The 22829-nt window shown below is 36.2% G+C and overlaps 1 protein-coding gene across 1 annotated transcript; it reads left to right on the top strand.

Annotated features, from left to right (window-relative positions):
* The first annotated feature begins 168 nt into the window (after positions 1-168).
* LOC123877954 lies at positions 169-21109 on the top strand. Its single transcript, XM_045924902.1, has 3 exons — positions 169-359; positions 15374-16863; positions 20794-21109. Exons 1-3 carry the CDS (start codon positions 281-283, stop codon positions 20998-21000), a joined length of 1776 nt encoding a protein of 591 aa, XP_045780858.1. The 5' UTR covers positions 169-280; the 3' UTR covers positions 21001-21109.
* The last annotated feature ends 1720 nt before the right edge of the window (positions 21110-22829 follow it).

Below are 22829 nucleotides of genomic sequence, written 5' to 3' on the forward strand. Positions count from 1 at the left end.
TTTATCGTGCAAAATGTCGGAAAAAATATCCGAGTACGGAACCCTCGGTGCGCGAGTCTGACTCGCACTTTGCCGGTGTTTATTATTTCTATGCAATCAGAGTATAGTTACCACCTGTTTAGAACGTCCTCTCGAAGCTCCATTAATAATGTCCCACCACAAGTTGAAGTAAACATACGAGTACGCCAATACACAGAACTCCACCATGTCTTGCTGTGTAGACGTGTAGTGTATTTATTTTTACGTGTGTTTTCGATATATTTAGTGTTTTTAGTGTCTTATGTGTTTAAACTATAAAGTTGAATTAAGATTAACTTGTTTATGTATTTTTTTTTGTGTTACTTGGATGAAAAATCAAGGTGAGCTTTAAATATACCCAATAATCTTTTAGTATTATTTTTGTTTAGATTTTTTAAACCCCGACCCAAGAAGAGGGGTGTTATAAGTTTGACGTGCGTATCTGTGTATCTGTCTGTGGCATCGTAACTCCTAAACTAATGAACTTGATTTTAATTTAGTTTTTTTTTTGTTTGAAAGATGGCTTGATCGAGAGTGTTTTAGCTATAATACAAGAAAATCGGTTCAGCCGTTTTTTTTAATTTACACTTGTCAAAGCATAGTATGTCAGCCCCGCGCCGCGCAATTAACTATTCAGAGTTTCAAGTAATTAAGGTTATCCCGTATTTCAGGGTATGAATTATCGTACTCTGAATAACGGGGTTCGTATTAATAAAATACGGGGCAAATAAAGCTCCCGGATTTTTTTACAAATTCAGCCGGAGCTGGCTGTTAAAACCAAACCGTGTCTTGTCTAATATAGAAAGAATATTTTCCTTGTGCGGCAATGCGTAGACCAATACCCGCGTAGCCTTAACCGACTCAATATTGATACTGTGAAGGCGGAATTAGGTATAAGTTAAATGTAATTTTAAGTTAACATGCAGGGATTTTCATATATTTTTGTTACAAACTGAAGAGCTTTTAAAAGCTCTTCAAACAATAAGTAGGTATTTAAAAGAAACTATGGAAAGCACTGCAGCACACGAGTAGGACACCTACTCGTTTGACTGCAGTCTCCCATAAAAAAAACTAAAACCCGTATTTTTGATGTTGGTAACCCGTAAATCAAGAAGTGGCTACCGGTAATCCTATATATACAGTACTGTACTATATACATATACTAGGTAGTAGGTATATAGCTAGTAGACTGAAGAACTCATTAATGCTAAAGTTTACGAACGAAAGTTGCGTTCCTTGAACGCTGTGACCTGTTATGTAGGTACTACTGGTAGGTACCTATAACATAGGCATTTACTTTGCGAGCTTGAATGCCAACAATGCCATAATATATTTATATACTAACTTTTGCCCTAGACTTGGTCCGCGTAGTATAATTTATAGCCTGGAGCTCATGCCCGCTAGCTGATGCCCGCGACTTCGTTCGCGTGGATGCAGGTTTTTTAAATTCCCATGGGAACTCTTTCATTTTACAGGATAAAAAGTAGCCTATGTGCTAATCCAGGGTATAATCTATCTCCATTCTAAATTTCAGCCCAATCCGTCCAGTAGTTTTTGCGTGAAGTAGTAGCAAACATACACACACACACACACACACACACACATACATACAAACTTTCTCCTTTATAATATAAGTGTGAGTGTGATAGCCTGGAGCTCATTTTACACTATGGGATATATATTATATTATAATCCGGTCAAAATAGACATTCAGGGATACAATAATTTGCATAGAACTAAAAATTGATACGTATGTTGGGAATACAATATACCTAAATGAGCTGTGAAAAGTCTCCATCGATCCCACATGTGCAAATGCAAAACACCTATTTTTGTGAACTTTGACCTTGAATATATATTTTTTGCGTTCATCATCATCATCATCAGCATGTGGATGTCCACTGTTGGACATAGGCCTTCCCTATAGAGCACCATCACACCCGGTCCTCAGCCTTCCTCATCCAGCCACTTCCCGCCAGCCGCTTTATATCGTCGGTCCATCGTGCTGGAGGGCGTCCCACACTACGTTTGCTTAAACGCGGTCTCCACTCAAGGACTTTCCGGCTCCAACGGCCATCGCCTCTACGACAGACATGGCCTGCCCACTGCCAGTTCAGCTTGCTAATTTTTTGCGTTATGATAATAATATGCGACACATATTATCATAAGTCTATTATAGTAGGTACTTACTGATTTTGTAAAAGAATTGAAACTGAATTGTAAAAAATTGAAGAGTCGAATCTTGGACTGTTCCAAACCGGGTCATACTGCACCTGAGCGTACGGTACAATGTTACGTCCACAGAATTCTAATTAAGTACTTATTAGAAACGGAATGGCTGTCTTTGAAACCGCGAGTTTAAAGTGTGTTGATTTTAAGCAATATGTACACTATAGTTACACTACATGATGCCTGCGACTCCGTCCGCGTAAGTTTAGGTTTTTTGAAGCTCCGTGGCAACGCTTTGATTTTCCTGGATAAATAATTGCCTTTGTCCATCCCAGGGATGCAAGCTAACGAATGCAAGATGAAATTTGGTACCACCAAATTTCGTCTTAAAGGGATAAACGGATGAACCGTGAAAAGCAAAACAGACAGACAGACAAACATACTTTCGCATTTATACTAATATTAGTATGGCTTACAATACCTACACGCCCATACCTTTACAAACCTAGGTTTGCTTAAGTCACGAGTAAGTATAATTATACTACTTTATAGATCCAATAACTTAACTTGCGTAATATTAATACTTCTGTAATTTAACTTTTTAAGTAGTTCATTTTTACACCGTGCAATAATGAATGCACAACGAGATGAGATAGCGCCCGAGAATAGCGAGGCCATAAAGTCGTGGAATAATAAAACTTTGCTCCGTGAAAATAGACTTCCTACTTGAGTCACGGATCAGCGTCACATAGTACGGGTTTAGGTCACACTGTGCCCAGTATATGTCTACCTTACCTTTGCAGATATGATACGTCTATTTTAACATTGACGATCACTGATGTTCAACTGGACATCTGGGACAAGCATAGAGCGCTTCGCTATCTCTTCTAAGCTTAATCTGAATTCCGTGGTTATAACTTTGTCGGTTAAAGTAATTTATTCGGCCACTAAATAAAAAATGGATGACATATGACACGTGGCTTATATAACATGTAACTGTTATTTGGCGTTATGTAATGAAATGTAATGGAACGTGAGTGGTTTCCGGATTTAACAGGGCTCTCTCCGTCACTCGCTTCATACAAACGTAGTTCCAATTTCATTTAAATAGTAAGCAACCAAAGTCCATGAACAGACATATTCTAGAAACTAATATCTATGTTTGTGGTTTTCCAGATTTCTGTTAAAATATTCAATTTCAAAGTAACGCGGTCTTAAATATTTACATACAAATCTTTGAGCCCCTGTAATTTTAAAACTACATATTTTTCCAAAAATCTAAAACACCACGGACACAGATATTAGTTTCTAGAATATGTCTGCAAAATTTCATGGACTTTGGTTGCTTAATATTCAAATTAATTTGGAACTACGATTGTATGAAGCGAGTGACGGAGAGAGCCCTGTTAAAAGATTTCACTCGGATTTCAATTTAAGTTGACCGTCCATTGAATGTTTTTATTACCGAATTACCAACTAAGGATTGAAATTCTGGTCTTATAATGTTTTTGATATTTTAACCAAGAATTTTATGGTTCCGTTAGCAAAATAAAGCTGCTATCGTACCCCAACATGGCATCGTCAAGCTCTGCACACGTACAAAATTCCACGGATATGTACAGCTACTTACTATAAAACGATTTGCTTCCTCGTTTCTAATACGAACCGCTAGGATATGAAACGCTCTTCCGGCTTCAGATTTAACCTCAACTTTTGATATCTTCAAATCAAGAGTGAATAGGTAGGTATAGGTACCTAGATACTAGACCACACATCATCATCACTTTCCATCAGGTGTGATTGTGGTCAAGCGCTTACCTTATAAGTGAATTAAAAAAAAAAAGTATCTTCTGGGTAAGCGGGCTCCATTCCAGGCTGCCTCATCACTTGCCAGCAGATGTGCTGCAGCCAAGGGCTACTCTATAAATTACAAAATTAAAAACCAGTCAAGTGCGAATCGGGCTTCGGTCTTTTAGGGTTCCATAAGGTTATAGGGTTATGTTTTGGTCACAGTTTACAAATTACTTGATGAATCGTTGGTTTCAGTATTCGATGTTCAAAATATGAAATACCTACATTTTATTATGGTAGGTACATAGTTAGATATATCGAAATTTCATACTCCTGACTAGTTTCGTCTTTGAGATAGAGCCCCTCGCAAAAATGGGCAAACTGTAAACTTTGACGGCCCCTCCCCCCCCCCCCCCCCCATGGTTTTATTTTTTAAATAAACAAAAAGGAATAAAAAATATATTCGTACCAGACTCAATGAGTTCTAGACCAGCGATTCTCAAAGTAGTCTTCTCTCCCCAGGGTTCTGCGGAACCCACTTTGGGAATGGTCCAGGGGACGGTCTAAGCTTAAAATTCTGAGCAGGCATCCTTCGCGTTTTCACCAGGATTCGAACCTACGCCCACTTGAATCCTATATTCTCACATTTCTAACCACTACGCTATTAAAGCTTGCCAAGGCCAAAAAGCCTCTAGTTCAATCATAATCCTACACATTTATCTATGCTTAATCTCTTTGGTACAGCTTCTTTCACAACTTAACCTACTTAGGGAGTGATGTATTATATTATTAACTATTTAAATATGTAATTTTATTATTATCTATACATATAGAATATTAGAGATTGAACTTTATATATTTTAATGTTGTTGTACATTTATATTTATGAACTCAGAATTTTTCCCTTTGACATCCCACTCGATACAATAGCAAAAAAAAAAAAAATTGGAGACCCCACTTTTTTGATGTAGCATCCGTTAGGACTATTTTTTTCGTATAAAATATAGCCTGTCACTCGGAACGAATCAATTGACACCTCATTCATCAAAATCGGCCCAGTAATTTAGGCGCTACGGTGGAACACACAGAATCTGGATACAAACATACTAAATAGACTGCTAAAATCATAATCCTTCCTGTTGGCTTTGCCGCAGTAGGGTAAAAAAGACTTGTCCTGACTGAGTTACTGGTCTATTAGCGCACAGCCTTCAGTTCACGACATGACAGTTGGGGAACTTCTAACAAAACGTCAAGCCTTCGACGTCACTGGCAGGCGTCGAATGTGAGCAAATACTAAAGACTGACTGACTGACTGACTGATCCATCAACGCACAACTCAAACTACTGGTCGGATTAAGCTGTTTGGCATGTTAGCTATTATGACATAGACATCGGCTAAGGAACTATTTTTGAAAATTCAACCCCTAAGAGCGTAAAATAGGGGTTTGTTGTGTAGTCCGCCCGGACGAATTCGCGGACATAAGCCAGTTATCATTTATATGAATAAAATATCGAATTATACGACAAAATTCAAATTAAATTAGCTTGTATACCTACTTACCGGTTTAGGTCAATGTCGTAAAATAAATAAAATGTGGGAGACATTTTTTTCGCAAACTTGATTATTTTAAATATACTGATACAGTTTTTTGATAAATAAATGCATAATTGGAGAAAGTTCGTACCATTCCACTTATTTTTTTATCGATTTCACTTCATCTTAACATAGGTAAGTATTTTAGTTTAGTCGATTTTAAGTTATCTTAAATTAAATACCCAAAGTTTACCAAAACACATTTTTGTGAGCATTTAAACATATTTTCTTATATTTAAATAAATGATTGTCTTAAGAGCTCCTCCCTTAAATCTTAAATGTATTATTTTTTCATTATCTCATTTTGTAAACCTACCTATTTTAGGTAAATCTAACAATTCAAATTGAAAAGATTTCTAAGTTCCTAACTTTTCCTTAGGTCAGGCTTCTCTTACTTAAGTTTTCTTGAGAACAGTAATTGAATTAAACCATTATAACACTTATATTACGCTTACATTACTGAGAATACTGTCACATTTAATTAATTCTTGATAATATTCACGGACAATACAATCACAAGACACCAATTATTATTATTAAATAGATATACAAAGTGTATAGGTACCTATATGCGAAGTAAAAACTTAACCTCGGGAAAACCTTAAGGTCGGGTACACACAGCTTTGTCTAACTTCTTATATTATGCCTCTATTCTTTTTCTTCCTTCTGGACGATTAAAAAAAAAGTACGCAATTGCCAACAAACATAAATTGCTTAGTTTAAGTGGGCAATTAGACAAATGTTTCATCGGCATTTTTTTTTATTTGTTCCACGGGTTTGGTTCGTCGTTCTGCTTTCTTTTTCATCAAATCTTTATATTCTCAAAATTACTGATAAGATACTATAAATAAAACTACGAAAAAAAATTTAAAATCCTGTATTTTCAAAAGTTCACAATATATTGCAAATTAAACATCTGAGTGACGCTAGAGGTCAACAAACGTCCGTAAAGAGGTCACTCGAAGGTCGGGCATTGACGTGAGTTTTGCAAGCTATACAATGCAGGGTTGAAAAATCATTAAAACTAAGACTAATATACTAGATAACTAGATAGACTAGAAACTAGATAAGGCAAATGGTTACTGGCATTGGATTGTGTTAAGGTTTATGTTACCTATGTGACTCTCAAGTCTTAAGGATATCTCCAGGTCTTCGATTATTACTTACGTATTTGAAATACAGAACGCACTGTTTGTACCAACCTTAAATAAAACACAATAGGCTAATGATAAAATTGCCTCTCACGTTCATTTTTTTACTGTTTTGTTGTTTTTTGGCGCACCGAGAGTTCATTTATTGGTATCTTTGTTTATCTTAGTTCCATGAATACGTAATTAACTGTTAATAACGTATTTTATTTTAAACATCTTGTTAATTAATCTAACGTTAATGTTTTAAAGTTTGTTCAAAAGATAACAGTTACTTTGTTTCTGTGTAATTATGATTTGTAATTAATAATTATTAACTAATTAATGCATATTTTGTTTTTTTAATGCAACCAATATCAGTATTCACATACTGATTACGAACTTTGCAATAGATGGGCGTGAAATTGGTGCGGCCGTATACGGGTATAAAAGCAGTTAGCCAAGGGTGCTTACAAAAAGAAGCACGTTCCGTACCTCTAAAGGAAAAACGAAACCCTTATAGGATCACTTTGTTGTCTGTCTGTCCGTCCGCCCGTCCGTCGTGTCTGTCCAGAAAACCTATAGGGTACTTCCCGTTGACCTAGAATCATGAAAGGAGATCATTCTAGCTCCATACATTTTTGGGCCTTTTCTGAAAGTGCCGGCCAACGAAAAAAAATGGTACGGATCGTTAGAACTAGCCATTTGGAGTAATAGTTAATATGGCAGAAAAGTTGTAGGATTGCTCTGAACCAAGTTATACAAGGTCGAAGATTCGTCATTTTCATACATTTTATTGATTTCTAAAAGTGCTGGGAAACATAAAATAATGTTAGATATTGCTAGAACTAATGATTTGAAGCAATTATCATTATGACCTGAAGGCTGTGGGGTCATTATATGTCGTGTTATACAAGTTATATAAAAAATTAATATACTTTGTATAATTAATTGCAACCGATTTTATGATTTTGTTACTGTTCTGATTGTTTTATACGAATTTGAATACACGTACAATTATTTTGACTCCCACGAAGTGCTGGATCAGCTGCAATGTGGACAAAATTCGTTTATACATACCTGGATTGTATGCGGCCTTGTAATACTAGGTGATCTCATCCAGCCATCTCCCAAACTTCTGCCACTGGGAATTGGGATATCTCCGGCGAGCTCTGTGATGAATGCACCATTTGGTTATACGTACTGTTCACCATAGTAACTTTGGGCTTGCTTCAGTCGATAGCTGCCCAAAGCAACCTGCGTCGATTCTTCTGTGAATCTAGGAAAGTCATTGAACGGAGGATGTTGGCTTCCATAGCCTGGAAATGAGCTCTCCTTCTATTATAATTACATATTGTTTGTGATAACAAGTTCTGCTGAACTGTTTTGCTCACTGGCCGTTCATGGATTACGTCAAGAAAATCACGTGCATGCACGTTGTTGTCTATCAGAAGATGATAGCCGTTCAGCAATGCTGACAAAATCCTGAAATAATCGACCATGTTACTTAATGTCTGGTTACAAATCCTGAATAACCCTGAGTAAACAAAAATCTCTTCCAAAGCGGTCGTTAATCATTTACATTATCCAGCAGCAAATGATAAAAAGTCTAGATTTATTGGCTTCGTCAGTAGTTAGCTGGGTTTTTACTGATGTTTTGTTACTGGCATTTGTGCCATATAACCGCACACCTCAAGAAAGAAAGATTACCTCAAGATTGTTTATGGTATCTCCAAAACCATGGACTAAGATAAAAATCCAGTAAAAATCTTCTATATCATTTAAGGTATCATTTAAAATCTAGGCATTGTAAGTTGCTGCAGCGTGTAGATTATTGTTCCATCGCAACAAATATAAAGGCTTTTAGTGGTTTCGGAACTTGTGGTTAGGGTATGATTTTCACTGAAAAAAGTAATTAGTGCTTTTCTGAAGATATATGTACATGCCTGTATCTGTCTGTACATGCCCTTTATAGATAGCCTTTCTTTCTTGAGGCATGCGGTTATGTGACACAAATGCTAGAAACAAAACATTTAAATGAAACCCAGCTAATTACTGACCAAACCAATAAATCTAAACTTGTTACCATTTGCCGCTGGATGGTGGAAGTGATGAACAATTGCTTTAAAAGAGATTTTCGTTTGCTCAGGATTGATCAGAGTGACCGTGCATTAAGTAACGTGATCGATTATTTCAGGATCGCGGTAACATTGCTAAACAGCTATCATGTTCTAGCATAATAACGTGTACTACAGACGTGATTTTCTTGACGTAATCCATGAACGGCCAGTGAGCAAAACAGTTCAGCAGAACTTGTTATCACAAACAATATGTAATTATAATAGAAGGAGAGCTCATTTCCAGGCTATGGAAGCCAACATCCTCCGTTCAATGACTTTCCTAGATTCACAGAAGAATCGACGCAGGTTGCTTTGGACAGCTATCGACTGAAGCAAGCCCAAAGTTACTATGGTGAACAGTACGTATAACCAAATGGTGCATTCATCACAGAGCTCGCCGGAGATATCCCAATTCCCAGTGGCAGAAGTTTGGGAGATGGCTGGATGAGATCACCTAGTATTATAAGGCCGCATACAATCCAGGTATGTATAAACGAATTTTGTCCACATTGCAGCTGATCCAGCACTTCGCGGGAGTCAAAATAATTGTACGTGTATTCAAATTCGTATAAAACAATCAGAACAGTAACAAAATCATAAAATCGGTTACAATTAATTATACAAAGTATATTAATTTTTTGTATAACTTGTATAACACGACATATAATGGCCCCACAGGCTTCGGGTCATAATGACAATTGCTTCAAATCATTAGTTCTAGCAATATCTAACATTATTTTATGTTTCCCAGCACTTTTAGAAATCAATAAAATGTATGAAAATGACGAATCTTCGACCTTGTATAACTTGGTTCAGAGCAATCCTACAACTTTTCTGCCATATTAACTATTACTCCAAATGGCTAGTTCTAACGATCCGTACCATTTTTTTTCGTTGGCCGGCACTTTCAGAAAAGGCCCAAAAATAATGATCTCCTTTGGCAGGTAGGTAGATCTTATAGCAAATGTAAAGGAATAAATCCGAAAACCGTGAATTTGTGGTTACATCATTAAAAAAATTAAAATGTGTTTCAATATTCAAAGTAAGCGAACTATACCATTACCAAGTGGGGTGTCATATGAAAGGACTTTACCTATACATTCTAAAACAGATTTTTAATTATTTTTATGCATAATAGTTTTTGATTTATCGTGCAAAATGTCTGAAAAAATACCCGAGTACCCTCAGTGCGCGAGTCTGATTCGTACTTGACCGGTTTTTGTAAGTAATTCCTTAAATGCCGGCAACGCATCGGTGGTTCCTCTGGTGCTGCAATGTTCATGGGCGGCGGTAATCACTTAACATCAGGTGACCCACATGCTCGTTTTCTCGCTATTTATATAAAAAAGGTAATCAAGTAGGTATTTGTTGAATTCCGAAATCAATCAATATTATCTATTTTGTTTGTAACATAAAAATGTAGAGCAGTATGTATGCAGATTGATTCTAACGGATATCCGTAAATCATTAAATTTCCTCGATAGTTTTATTTATATATCTCCAGTTTCGATTAGAATTCATTAGGTATTTATTTAACTATTTATCCAGAATTTGAAATATAAGAGAGGTCTCTCCGTCACTCGCTCCATACAAACGTAGTTCGTCTCTCATTGGAATACTAATCAATCATTCTCAATGGAATTTTGTAGAAACGTTCCGGGAACTAATATCTATGCCTGTGGTTTTCCAGATTTCCGTTAAAATATTCAGTTTCAAAGTTACGCGGTCTTAAAAATTCACATACAAATCTTTGAGCCCCTGTAATTTTAAACTACATATTTTTAGAAAATATTAATTTTATTTTTAGAAAAATCCAAAACTTCATGGACTTTGGTTGCTTAATATTAAAATTGGGACTACGATTGTATGGAGTAAGTGACGAGAGAGCCCTGTTAAGTGTGTAATAGAGTAAAAGTAGAGTACACCATACCTTTTTTTCGAAAATTGCCATTATAATGTAGATAGATACATGTAGATATTATAATCGATATAAATAATGTAACATTCCCAGTCAATGCTCGATTTTATATTCGGACTTTTCACATAGTAATTTTAATTTTATCGAACTTTTTTTACTGAAAACTTTAAAACAAGAGTGAATAGGCATCTTCTAGGTATACTCGTCCCATCTTAGTTCACATAATCACTTTCCATCAGGTGTGATTGTGGTCAAGCGCGTGCCTATCACACTAATACTATAAAGGCGAAAGTTTGTATGTGTGTGTGTGTGTGTGTGTGTGTGTGTGTGTATGTTTGTTACTCCTTCACGCAAAAACTACTGGACGGATTTGACTGAAATTTTGAATGGAGATAGATTATACCCTGGATTAGCACATAGGCTACTTTTTATCCCGGAAAATCAAAGAGTTCCCACGGGAATTTTAAAAAACCTTCATCCACGCGAACGAAGTCGCGGGCATCAGCTAGTAATGAATAAAAGAAAAAATGTTACACTAAAATTTAAAGCTAGCCTTATCTAATTAGTGTACTAAATCATGTCCGCGTGGAATGGTGCCAAGCATACTGGCTGCATTTCCGCGCTGGACTCCGTAAAAGCCTAGGTATTAGCTAAATTTTAAACTGAACGCTATAATCTAGATCTAAACTATAAATAAACATGATCATAATATATTCAGTAATGGCACGAACTGCAATTCACAATCGTATCTGTTGACATAGTTCAAGCCCCAAGTCGGAACTTAGGCGGTGACATTGAATGTAGAATTGACTGTAAATATCTCTGAATAAAGCTGAACACCCACAAGCCTTCATTTTAATTACCTTGGCTTTTGTGATAATCAAGACGTTTTATATACTGAACAACTGTGGAATGCTCTGCCCAAAAATATTCGTAATTCCAAATCCTTGTCCATAAGGCTTGAGCAATAAAGCCGCCTTTGCATACAATTGTTTTGAATTTCTTTGTTTTGTCTTGATTTTTTCTTGTTTTATAAGCTGTGATAGCCTAGTGGTTAGAACGTCCGCCTCCTAATCGGAGGTCGGGGGTTCGATCCCGGACACGCACCTCTAACTTTTCAGTTATGTGCGTTTTAAGCAATTAAATATCACTTGCTTTAACGGTGAAGGAAAACATCGTGAGGAAACCTGCATGCCTGAGAGTCTCCATGTTCTCCAAGGTGTGTGAAGTCTGCCAATCCGCATTGGGCCAGCGTGGCTGACTATGGCCTAAACCCTTCTCATTCTGAGAGGAGACCCGTACTCAGTAGTGGGGCGGAAATGGGTTGATCATGATGATTTCATGTTTTGTGTATAATAAAGGTTTCTATCTTTCTATCTCTATAGTAGTTATAACTTATATTACCTATACTTAACTCATTAGTATTGCACAAGCACAAAGTATCCTGCTATAAAAAGTTTATGCCGCTATAAAAATACTTTAAACTGGTTAATTGATAGAAAATAGAGGAAACTCCAATAAATTCAATGTCTCTATTTAGTATTTACGTAGATTACAGCATCAACGAGACGGACCCCTCAAGGGAGACAAGTCATACGTAATATTGCTCTTTACCAAAGTATAGGACCAACTGGGCCAGAGAGTCTATTAAGTTATCGAAATGTAGTTATATTATTTGCATTCGTAGCGATGGACTGCATAATTTTTTCAGTTTGTATGTAAAATTGCTGCTTGTCACCGCAAGAAATGGTAGATATTTTTATACAAAAAAAAAAGAGTCCTTGCAAGGTCCTTGATTTGGAACAAAATTTTTTAAAAATCCCAGATTCGGAAGTTCAATAGAGATCTTTAACCTGATAAAATTAAATACATAATGAAGTAGATAGATTATTTTATTATATTATGCATCTAAAATAAAGACTTTAAACTACCATATTAGACTTAAAAATTCGTAGGTAACTAGTAACTAGTACTCTCACGCGTTTTGTAGCTTCTCTCTTACTTCAACGAGAACAGATTTTATACCTCGTGTAATATTAACGTAATAACAATATCTCAGATAATATTTATGCCCCGCCCTATAAGTTACAAAGGTAATAAAATAAAACAACAGTACATTACAAGGCAACGTTTTATTATCTCAGATATAATATCATTATTAGCAAAATATATATAGTACGAAAGACTTAGCTAATGTAACTACTTAATAGACGAGTTTGATTTCATAAATATTTGTAGAGTTAACTAGCAGTATATTACGAAAATGGGAACCTCTGAGAGACATTCTACCAACCATTAATAAAAACCGTGTAACACTTCTTGAGGTTAAGCCCTTTTAAATAGACAAATGAAACGGACTGACTTTTTTGATGGATACACTATGTGGAGTGATATGTAGGGTGCTATGTCTACTCTCTAGAAAAGAGTGTGGCTTATGGTAGCTGTGGGGCGTACGTATCGGACGGACGGACATGCAAACTTGTTCACTATGTGATAGTGAAAGTTGAGAGTCATTGAGCTTGCAGCTTTGGGTACGGAACATCGAGAGTGATATTTTTCTTCGAGAGTGATATTTTTCTTATACAATTTTGTTTTTAGGGTTTTGGCTTTTAGGGTCTGGCTTAACAAAGATTAGCGAATATCAAGTTTGTAGTTATTTGTAACAAGTTAGTTAAACTATACAAGTATGGACCCCGTCTGTGCCGGCGCTCGCCGACACACGCACGGCACCCCCTTAGAGCGCTTTACAGTCAGTTTCAACAAAAAAAACACTCCAAAAATGCAGAGCACGCCCGCCAGCTAACACCAACACAGATGAAGTCAATTAGGGTTCTATATCTTCAATTTTCATACCATAGTCAAAATAGATACCTATATCTAGGTGTAGAGAGGTCTTTTTCTTGAGAAAAGTGGTGTTATAAGTTTGACGTGTGTATCTGTGTATCTGTCTGTGGCATCGTAGCTCCTAAACTAATGAACCGATTTTAATTTAGTTTTTTTGTTTGACAGGTGGCTTGATCGAGAGTGTTCTTAGCTATAATCCAAGAAAATCGGTTCAGCCGTTTGAAAGTCATCAGCTAATTTCTAGTTGTAACCTTCACTTGTCGGGGATGTTATAAATTTTTAATTTACACTTGTTTACATAATGTTCTGATTTGTTGGGTCGCTAAGACGTCAGAATTTCTCTCAATCTCAACCAGTGTTAAAAATCTACAAGAACATATTATTATAAACTAGAGGATGCCCGCGACTTCGTCCGCGTGGATTTAGGTTTTTAAAGATCCCGTGGGAACTGTTTGATTTTCCGGGATGAAAAGTTGCCTATGTCAATTACAGGGACGCAAGCTACCTCGGTACCAAATTTCATACGAATCGATCAAGCGGATGAGTATTTTTGAGTCCCGCAGGAACTGTTGGTTTTTCCGGGATAAAAAGTAGCCTATGTCCTTCCCCGGAATGTATCGACAGACAGACAGACAGACACACTTTCGCATTTATAATATTAGTATGGATAGGTACTTAACATATCTTAGAACTTGCCTGGATAACTTAGATGCATAACCTAACTTAGATGCATAACATGAGTAATATACATCGAAAGTGTTTCAAGATTCATGCAAATCATCGGTAACAGATACGTAACGCTTATTCAACAAAAACCGCTCCAAAATACATTTTTTAATGACTTGCGAAAACTTTTCATTCCTACGACAGTATAACACGCGTTAATTTATTTTATTGTTACTTCCTAAGTATAAAATATACCTACTTGGTTACTTTCTATTCTATTCTATAAATACTTATGTGACCTTTTGCAATATTTAAATACTTATCTAATAGTTGCTTAGGAAGAGATGCAAATGATCTACCATTTGCAAGAGCAAGCAGAATTCAATATTTTTAATACCATCAATTATGGTTAATTTTAATTCATGCATAATTTATGCCAATCGGGCGCTGACCTCCTTTTTTAGTGGATTTTATTAAAAACATGGAATCATAAACATCTTTTTATTTGCATAACTTTTACTTAAACAAAATAATAAGTACCTAATTGATATGTTTCAAAGTGGTTAAAGGAATTTCGGCCTTCTGTTCTGAAGGGAACTGGGTACGACTTCTGACACGTACCTACTAACAATTAGGTAGGTAAATGTATTTAAGCGATTAAATCTTATTTATTTTAATGGAGTAGGAAACCATCGTGATGAAACCTGCATGGCTGAAAATTGTCCATAATATTCTTAGCGGTGAGTGAAGTCTGCCAATCCGCACTTGACCAGCGTAGTGGGCTATGGCCTAAAGTTTAGTGTAGTTTAGCCCAGAACGAGAAGGGTTTAGGCCCTAATGAGACGTCATTCTGAGAGGAGACGGGTAATCTATAATGAGTAGGCGATGGATTATGCTGATGCTGTTTTTTAAAAATAAATGGATGCTAAGTGTGGTTAATATGACCTTTCCCCGCCAGCTAACCTGAACTGCTATGAAGTCGGTCCAACAGTGATTCAACCAGTATGACTATGACCCCATTTGAGTCTACCGGTTAAACCGTTTAGCCATCGGCTTTTCTTTGACTTAAGGTGCAAATGAATGAGTATTAGGTCTTTATTAATATTTTTTATTTCCTTCTTTCCAGATAAAATGGCGGAACCAACACGCATCAGTTCTATAACCATCCTACTACTCATCACAATACATATCACCTCATCAGCAAACCCCAGACCAGTCTTCGAGAGTGTCAACGAACAAGCGAGGATAGATGACACCATAAGATTATCAAGTAGCCCAGGGTTACTCCCCTATGGTAACCCTCTAGCGGGCAATTCAAAACAAAACACAAGGATACACATAAACAACCAACAAGCAATGTTCAATGCTGAAAGAGTAAGACAACACAAGGCACAGATCCAAAGATGGTCGAAGGAACCCCGAATTATAGACAGCTATATGAAAGCGTACCATGATTCACAAGAAAATCATCAATTAGCTATAGAACGGCAACAATCGTCTTTGAACGATAACCCTGTTACCAACCCAACTCCAATAAGGGCACAAACCCGACCAATAAGACAAAGGATAGTACAAAATAAAAGGGTAATACCAAATCCAGAAACCCCATCAAGATCAACACAAAACGAACCTTTACCACCCATAACTAGAGTCCAAAAACAAAGGCAAGAACTTCCCAAACGAGGGGAGACGAGATTCTTACAAGGACTACAACCAACCAAAATCACCAAAGCTGATGCAGTCATTAAAGATGTTAGAAACAGAAACCATAGATCCTACGGTTCGGGTGATTACCACCAGAATTTGGAACCTAAAAAGTATAAAACCATCTACGTATCACCAAATCCTAGTTACGAGCAGGGGGTTGCAATAAACCCTAATGGCAATGCAGGCTTGACCCAAGTCCAAGCAAATGAACCTACTAATCTACATACTGCAGCCATTCCTAGTGATACAAAATATTCTTACCCAAATAATGTCAACACTTTACAATCAGTTCAAGATATACAAGCTCTCAATTCGTTATTAAAAAAGAATCCTACTGAACAACTAACTGAGTTTAATGCTCTATTAAATAATGATAAAACTCCGGAAGACATAACCAAAGGAGTCCCTGTAGACTTTTACTTCTACGTCAAAGATCCGACACAGCAAACTTTAACACAAAATTATGATAATAATTTTAAATATACACAATTGCCACAGACATATGCAAGTGCTTATGGACCGGAATCTAATGTCAAAGATCATACACCAATCACAGAAGAAGTAGATGATATTGAGGATCCAAACAAAAAAATGAAACCTTTTGACCTCCACCCTGTACCACCAACTGTATTACCAGATCAAACCACAACAACGAAAAGTAATAACTACTATAAAGTTGAAGTAGCAAGCCAAACAATAAGTGCAGGCCCGAAGCATATCAAAGAAGAGTACTTTGTCAAGCAAGAAAATGATCCTCATTACGAATCATTAACATATGGATACCAACCTATTTACAAAGAAACAGATGACAGCAAAAGTGAAATGTATTTACATCATAACGCAGAACCGACTGGCGTACAGCATTTATTAGAAGATGGTACTGAAACATCAGCGTTTGGGGATGAAAATGTAAGTATTAATAAAGGTATTTCAAACAAGAATGCAGGTAACAAAGCGTTAACCGACGGTTATACAAGTGTAGGTAAAGCGGATAAAAAATGTAATCGAACTAAACGCTCGAAGTTAGAAACCGATCCATTTATTTTAGATGAAAAAACGACTACTCAAGCAACGATTAGCTCAAATACAACCGACAGTCCCACATCCGAAGCCCTTATAAGATCAAATCCGTTCAACAAGAAACGTGTAAGCGATTTCAATGTTTTTTTAGCTCCCAACTTTCCCATCGGTGAGGCAACTGACTATCCAGATGATTACGATTACCCACACATTAAAAAACGACCACACAACAAATTCGAATCGTTTTACGAAGATGATGACTTTAGTTACGACGAATTTAGTTCCCCTGATTATGATTTTCAAAACAACGCTCCTTCGAACTATGAATTAGAATCTAAAGGGAGCTTTTCGAAAAAAGTTCGTCATTATAGACGCCCAAATTTCTCCAACCCACCCCAATTATATGGGTCACCCCCAGCGACGTCTTATGGTGTACCTATCTACGGTACCCCATCAACTATTTTTACATCCCCCCAACCTTTGGAATTACCAACACCTATTAATACCTTAGGAAACTTTCCGAATATAATAGAACCGATTTACATGTTAACTCAGTCACAATTGAAAACGCTAATCGGCCATCATAATTTAAATATTGAACATTTAGATGTGTACCAAGTTTCTAAAGACAACAAAGGCAAAAAGACCCCACATTTTCCGAGGAAATACAGAAAGAGGAATCCCTTTAGGCATGTGAGAAATAATTTGCATAAAATACACAAGTTTCATGGGTAAATCGATTTTTTTTTAGTTTTAAGCTTGTTTTAAGAACCTTCAATAATTTTGATTATTGTAAAAAGAGTACTCACCTAGGTATTTAATTTATTTTAATTTATTGGGTAATTTAAGGTTTGTCTTAGTTATTTATGCACTTGTTTGAATATTTGCTTAAAACAAGCACTCTACTGTAGTTGTTGTTTTAATATACTTAGTATTTATTACAAGTTTAAGAAATTAACAATAACAAGGATTTTTTTATTGTTAAAGTCTGTTTTTATTTGTCTAAACTCTAAAGATACCAAATTCTAAAATTACATGAACCTTTACCACCTAAAAAAGTAATCGTCAAAAATCCTTGCTTACTGGTAAAACTATTTACGTTTATTAGAATACCCAGCTTAGTATGTCTTTGTGTTGGGCTTCTTCTCAGACCAGAGCGCTTTTGGAACCCTAGGAGCTTTTTAGGGTTCCGCACTCTAAACCACCGCCCGCGTTGTCTATCCGTATGTCTATCTGTCAACGGGCTGTACCATACAACTACGGGCTGTACAATACGCGCCCAGTCAAGATGGCAACCGGGGTGGGGACGCCCCCCACAGCCGCACAGCCTCTGCGCTAACCCGCTGCTGGTGACGTGCGGATGTGCGGGACGTCCCCTGCCTCATACTCCGATTGCCATCTCAACCTGTCGCGTACTATATCTCTCATGAACCATAATAGGCAGAGTTGATATTTTCACAGAGTAGGTAATAGGTACCTATGTATTTCTATTCGTTTGAACAACAAGTAGCTAATTTTAATAAAGCCGCCATGCAAATTAAAAAAAAAAGTAGGTACATAGTGTAATATCTTAAAGTTCTTAGACGATGATGGAACCCTTCGTGTGCGATTCTAACTTACTAAAAGAATAAATTATCTCATATTATGACTATCACCCTATGAAAAAGATTAAGTTTATTTCTTACTAGCCGATGCCCGCGACTTCGTCCGCGTGGATTTATGTTTTTTGAAATCCTGTGGGAACTCTTTGATTTTCCGGGATAAAAAGTAGCCTATGTGCTAATCCAGGATATTATCTATCTCCATTCTAAATTTCAGCAAAATCCGTTCAGTAATTTTTGCGTGAAGGAGTAACAAACATACACACACACACACACACACACACACACACACACACATACAAACTTTCGCCTTTATAATATTAGTGTGATTGAACTAATCTTCTTCTAAAAAGGTAAGTTCGATTATACCAACAACCAGCGCATACCTAATTAAATTCACTTATTACTTCACCGTATTTCGTAGGTAGATAGTTATCATATTTGCCTAATGGATAATGGATTTGTTGCATGCTAGCATGTATTGGCATTTCGTGGATATGCAATATTCAGAAATCTATATACATATAATAAAATTGTAGAAAACTGGTGTCTGTACAATGGAAATATATAAAAAAAAGTAGCAGGGGTTGTTATTATATCGATGTCGAACCCGAAATTGTAATTATTTTTTTTGTCTGTTTGTCTGTTTCTCTGTGTGTTTGTGCACGCTAATATCAGAAAGGACTTATTCGATTTAGATACGGTTTTCAATAATATATTGTAGTAAGCTTCACTTAACATTTAGTGTTTATTTCATGTCAATCGGTTCATAAATAAAAAAGTTATGTCAATTTAAAGAATCACGGCGAACATTTTTAACGTACATGCTGCCCGAAAAGTCACTATTCCACGCGAACGAAGTCGCGGGCACAGCTAGTCAGATATATATAACACTATGTCGAATTGGTTTGAAGGTAACAACTATTCACTATGTTTTATTGGTAGCTATGGAATAAAGTACATAACGAGATAGCTACTCTAAGATACATTTTATAGGTGCTTAAATAACTATTTGATTTATATAAAAACAACAAATGTTATATAGGTAGATGTTTTATTTACTTTTTTAATTAATTTTACACTGTTTCTTATCACTAAGCAATATATCCCATACAGCTATGTAGGTAATGATTTTACTTGCTTAGATTATGCGTAATTATTGCCTGGGCCCTGAAATAGCAATAGAATTAGAATATTCTTTGAGTAAAGATTAAAAAAAAATTAGAACACGCAGCTTCACCCGGGGATTTTTGGCAATCCCGTGGAAACGTTTGATTTTCCAGGACATAAATATGTACTTACTAGTTACTTATATAGGTATTATTATAAAGGAGGTCCTCCCCAGACAATTAATTGTATTCAATACGTGACCGTACGCTTTCTCTTCCGATGGTCGCTAGATCTAAACAGCTACGTATCTCCCAAGTCCTACAAATCGAGATCCAAAGAAAGTTTCCTTTTAGAATTACCTAATACTTACCTACTCCATACTAAGCTTTAGTAGATTATTATCTAAAAGACACGGACGACCAACCTTTGGCACGCCAAACGCATTCCAAAATACTTCCATTGTCCATCCATACTAATACTATAAATGCGAAAGTGTCTGTCGGTTAGCTATGTCGGTTAACTTATACCCGGCTGAGTTTGTTATGGGCTCTTCTCAGACTTGGGCGCGTTTGGAACCCTCGTAGCTTTAGTTTTAACTTTACGTGATTAATTATCACCACTATAGCATCTTACATATACATCATACCTAATATGGTATCCAGGTAGTTACCTACGTTCAATAAATGATTTGAGTTTGCCTTTGTGCTAAACCGAGTTTGACGAAAGGCACAGAAATAGCTTGCAGCCCGGGAATGGTTAAAGACCAATTTTTATCCCGGAAAATTAGAGAATTAGGTACCGTGGGATTTTTAAAAAACCTTGATTCACACCGAAGAAGTCACAGATATCATCTAAAAATATATCACTTGCTTCAATGGTGAAGGAAAACTTCACTCCATCCGCGTGGATTTAGGTTTTTCGAAATCCCGTGGGAACTCTTCGATTTTCCGGCATAAAAAATAGCTATGTGCTAATCCAGGATATTATTTATCTCCATTACACAGCCAAATCCGTCTAGTAGTTTTTGCGTGAAGGAGTAACAAACATACACACACACAAACTTTCGCCTTTATGATTATTTGTGTGATAGATTTACTTTTTTTTACAGCTCCAATACGCAGCCAACTATGAGTTCGGCTACAGAGTCCGAGATCAAGACAGTGGCAACTACTTCGGCCATCGAGAAGCTAAACAGGGGAAATCTACCAAAGGGGCCTACCACGTCCTTCTGCCGGATGGTAGGATGCAGCTGGTGAAATATTCTGCAGGACCTTCGGGTTTCCACGCCGATATTTCTTACGATCATTTGCAATAAAAGTCATTTTTCTACCATAGGAACTTACCACTTTTAGTAGATGGTAGCTGGTCAAATACTCTGTAAGATATTTTTAACCCCCGACCCAAAAAGAGGGGTGTAATAAGTTTCACGTGTGTATCTGTGTATCTGCGTATCTGTCTGTGGCATCGTAGCTCCTAAACGAATGGACCGATTTTAATTTAGTTTTTTTTTTGAAAGCGATCGAGAGTGTTCTTAGCTATAATCGGAGAAAATCGGTTCACCCGTTTGAAAGTTATCAGCTCTTTTCTAGTTTTCTTATAGAGGTTTTTGTGTCGGGGGTTTTTTTAATTTTAAGTTATAGTTTCCATGCCGATATTTCTCACGATCATTTGCAATAGATGTCATTTTTCTACTATAGGAACTTACCACTTTTACTAGATGGTAGGACGCTGCTGGTCAAATATTCTGTAAGACATTCTGATTTGCATGTTAATATTTCTTATGATCATTTGAAATGGAAGTTATTTATTTGTATCAAAGGATTAGGGAACCTTCATCTTACATATGCCAGATGGTAGGATGCTGGTGGTCAAATACTTTGCAGGGCCTTCGGGTTTCCAAGCGGATATTTCTTATGATCATTTTGCAATAGAAGTAATTTTCTTCCATGGGAACTTACCATTTTTGGATGCAATATTTACAATAGAATTTATTTCATGCTGCTTTTATAATAATTGGTGGTACCTAATAATGGTAAAGACTAGAGATGCGCTATACCTATGGGAAATCTTCGAAAAAAAAGTTCCTCAATCATAAATTGAACAAGTTTATATTAGGTAAGTAGGTATTTATTAAGTTTAAAATATACTTAGGTAGTTCAAAAGTATTTTATAATAATAATTATTATCTATTGCTAATACATAGGTATATAGGTACAAATAAAACACAAAAAATATCCATATTTATTGTAAAAAAGTACCTACCTAATAAAATAAAATATTTTGACAAATTAGTATAAGTTAACTAATTAAATAATATATTTTTTATTTACAAACATATTATATGTTCTTACTGACTTTCTACATCTTGATAGGTACCTGAATAAATTAGGTGTGTAGGCAAATTTCGAGTGATTGCATGATTGCTTTACCTATTCTAAAATCTAATGCTGATGCGACATAAAAATATTCCTGAAAAATTCTGAAAACCACGCATAAATATACCTATGCGTTTCATTATCTAGTAATTCAACCTCTGAAGCAAACACCAAAAGAATCGAAGTTTCGTAGTTTTGCCATACTTTTAACAAATGACTGAGAATTTTCGATCACCATCTATTGGACTACTACTATAATAAAGAATCTGGATACAAACATACAACATACACACATATATACATACATACATAGACTTCTAAAATCATACCCCTTCCTTTCGGCTTTGCCGTAGTCGGGTAAAAAAGTTAAAAGCGAATACACAGACAAACTTACGACTTTATTCTATTCTTTTTAAAGATTTTACTAATTAGCATGTCACACCACACAGTTTTAAATATAAAATGGCTTAAGAGAAAATGTAACCAAAATATATAGCGCGCTTCCCGCCAGCTGCCAAAAGTGAAACCTCTAGAAAGCCATATAATGTACCTAGCTAATGTAACAATTTGACATGACATTACATTTTGGAGTACTTGCATAATGTTACGTAAATTACCTGAACAAATAAGTTTAATGAAGTTAAATGTTTGTTTTTAATGGTCTCTGTGACTTTATGACTGAACGAGTATAAGGTAGGTACTGCCCGATCAACCCATTGCCGGTCCACTACTGAGTACGGGTCTCCTCTCAGAATGAGAAGGGTTTAGG

Source organism: Maniola jurtina, chromosome 25 (genome assembly GCF_905333055.1).
Source record: "Maniola jurtina chromosome 25, ilManJurt1.1, whole genome shotgun sequence".
In the NCBI taxonomy this organism is placed as follows: domain Eukaryota; kingdom Metazoa; phylum Arthropoda; class Insecta; order Lepidoptera; family Nymphalidae; genus Maniola; species Maniola jurtina.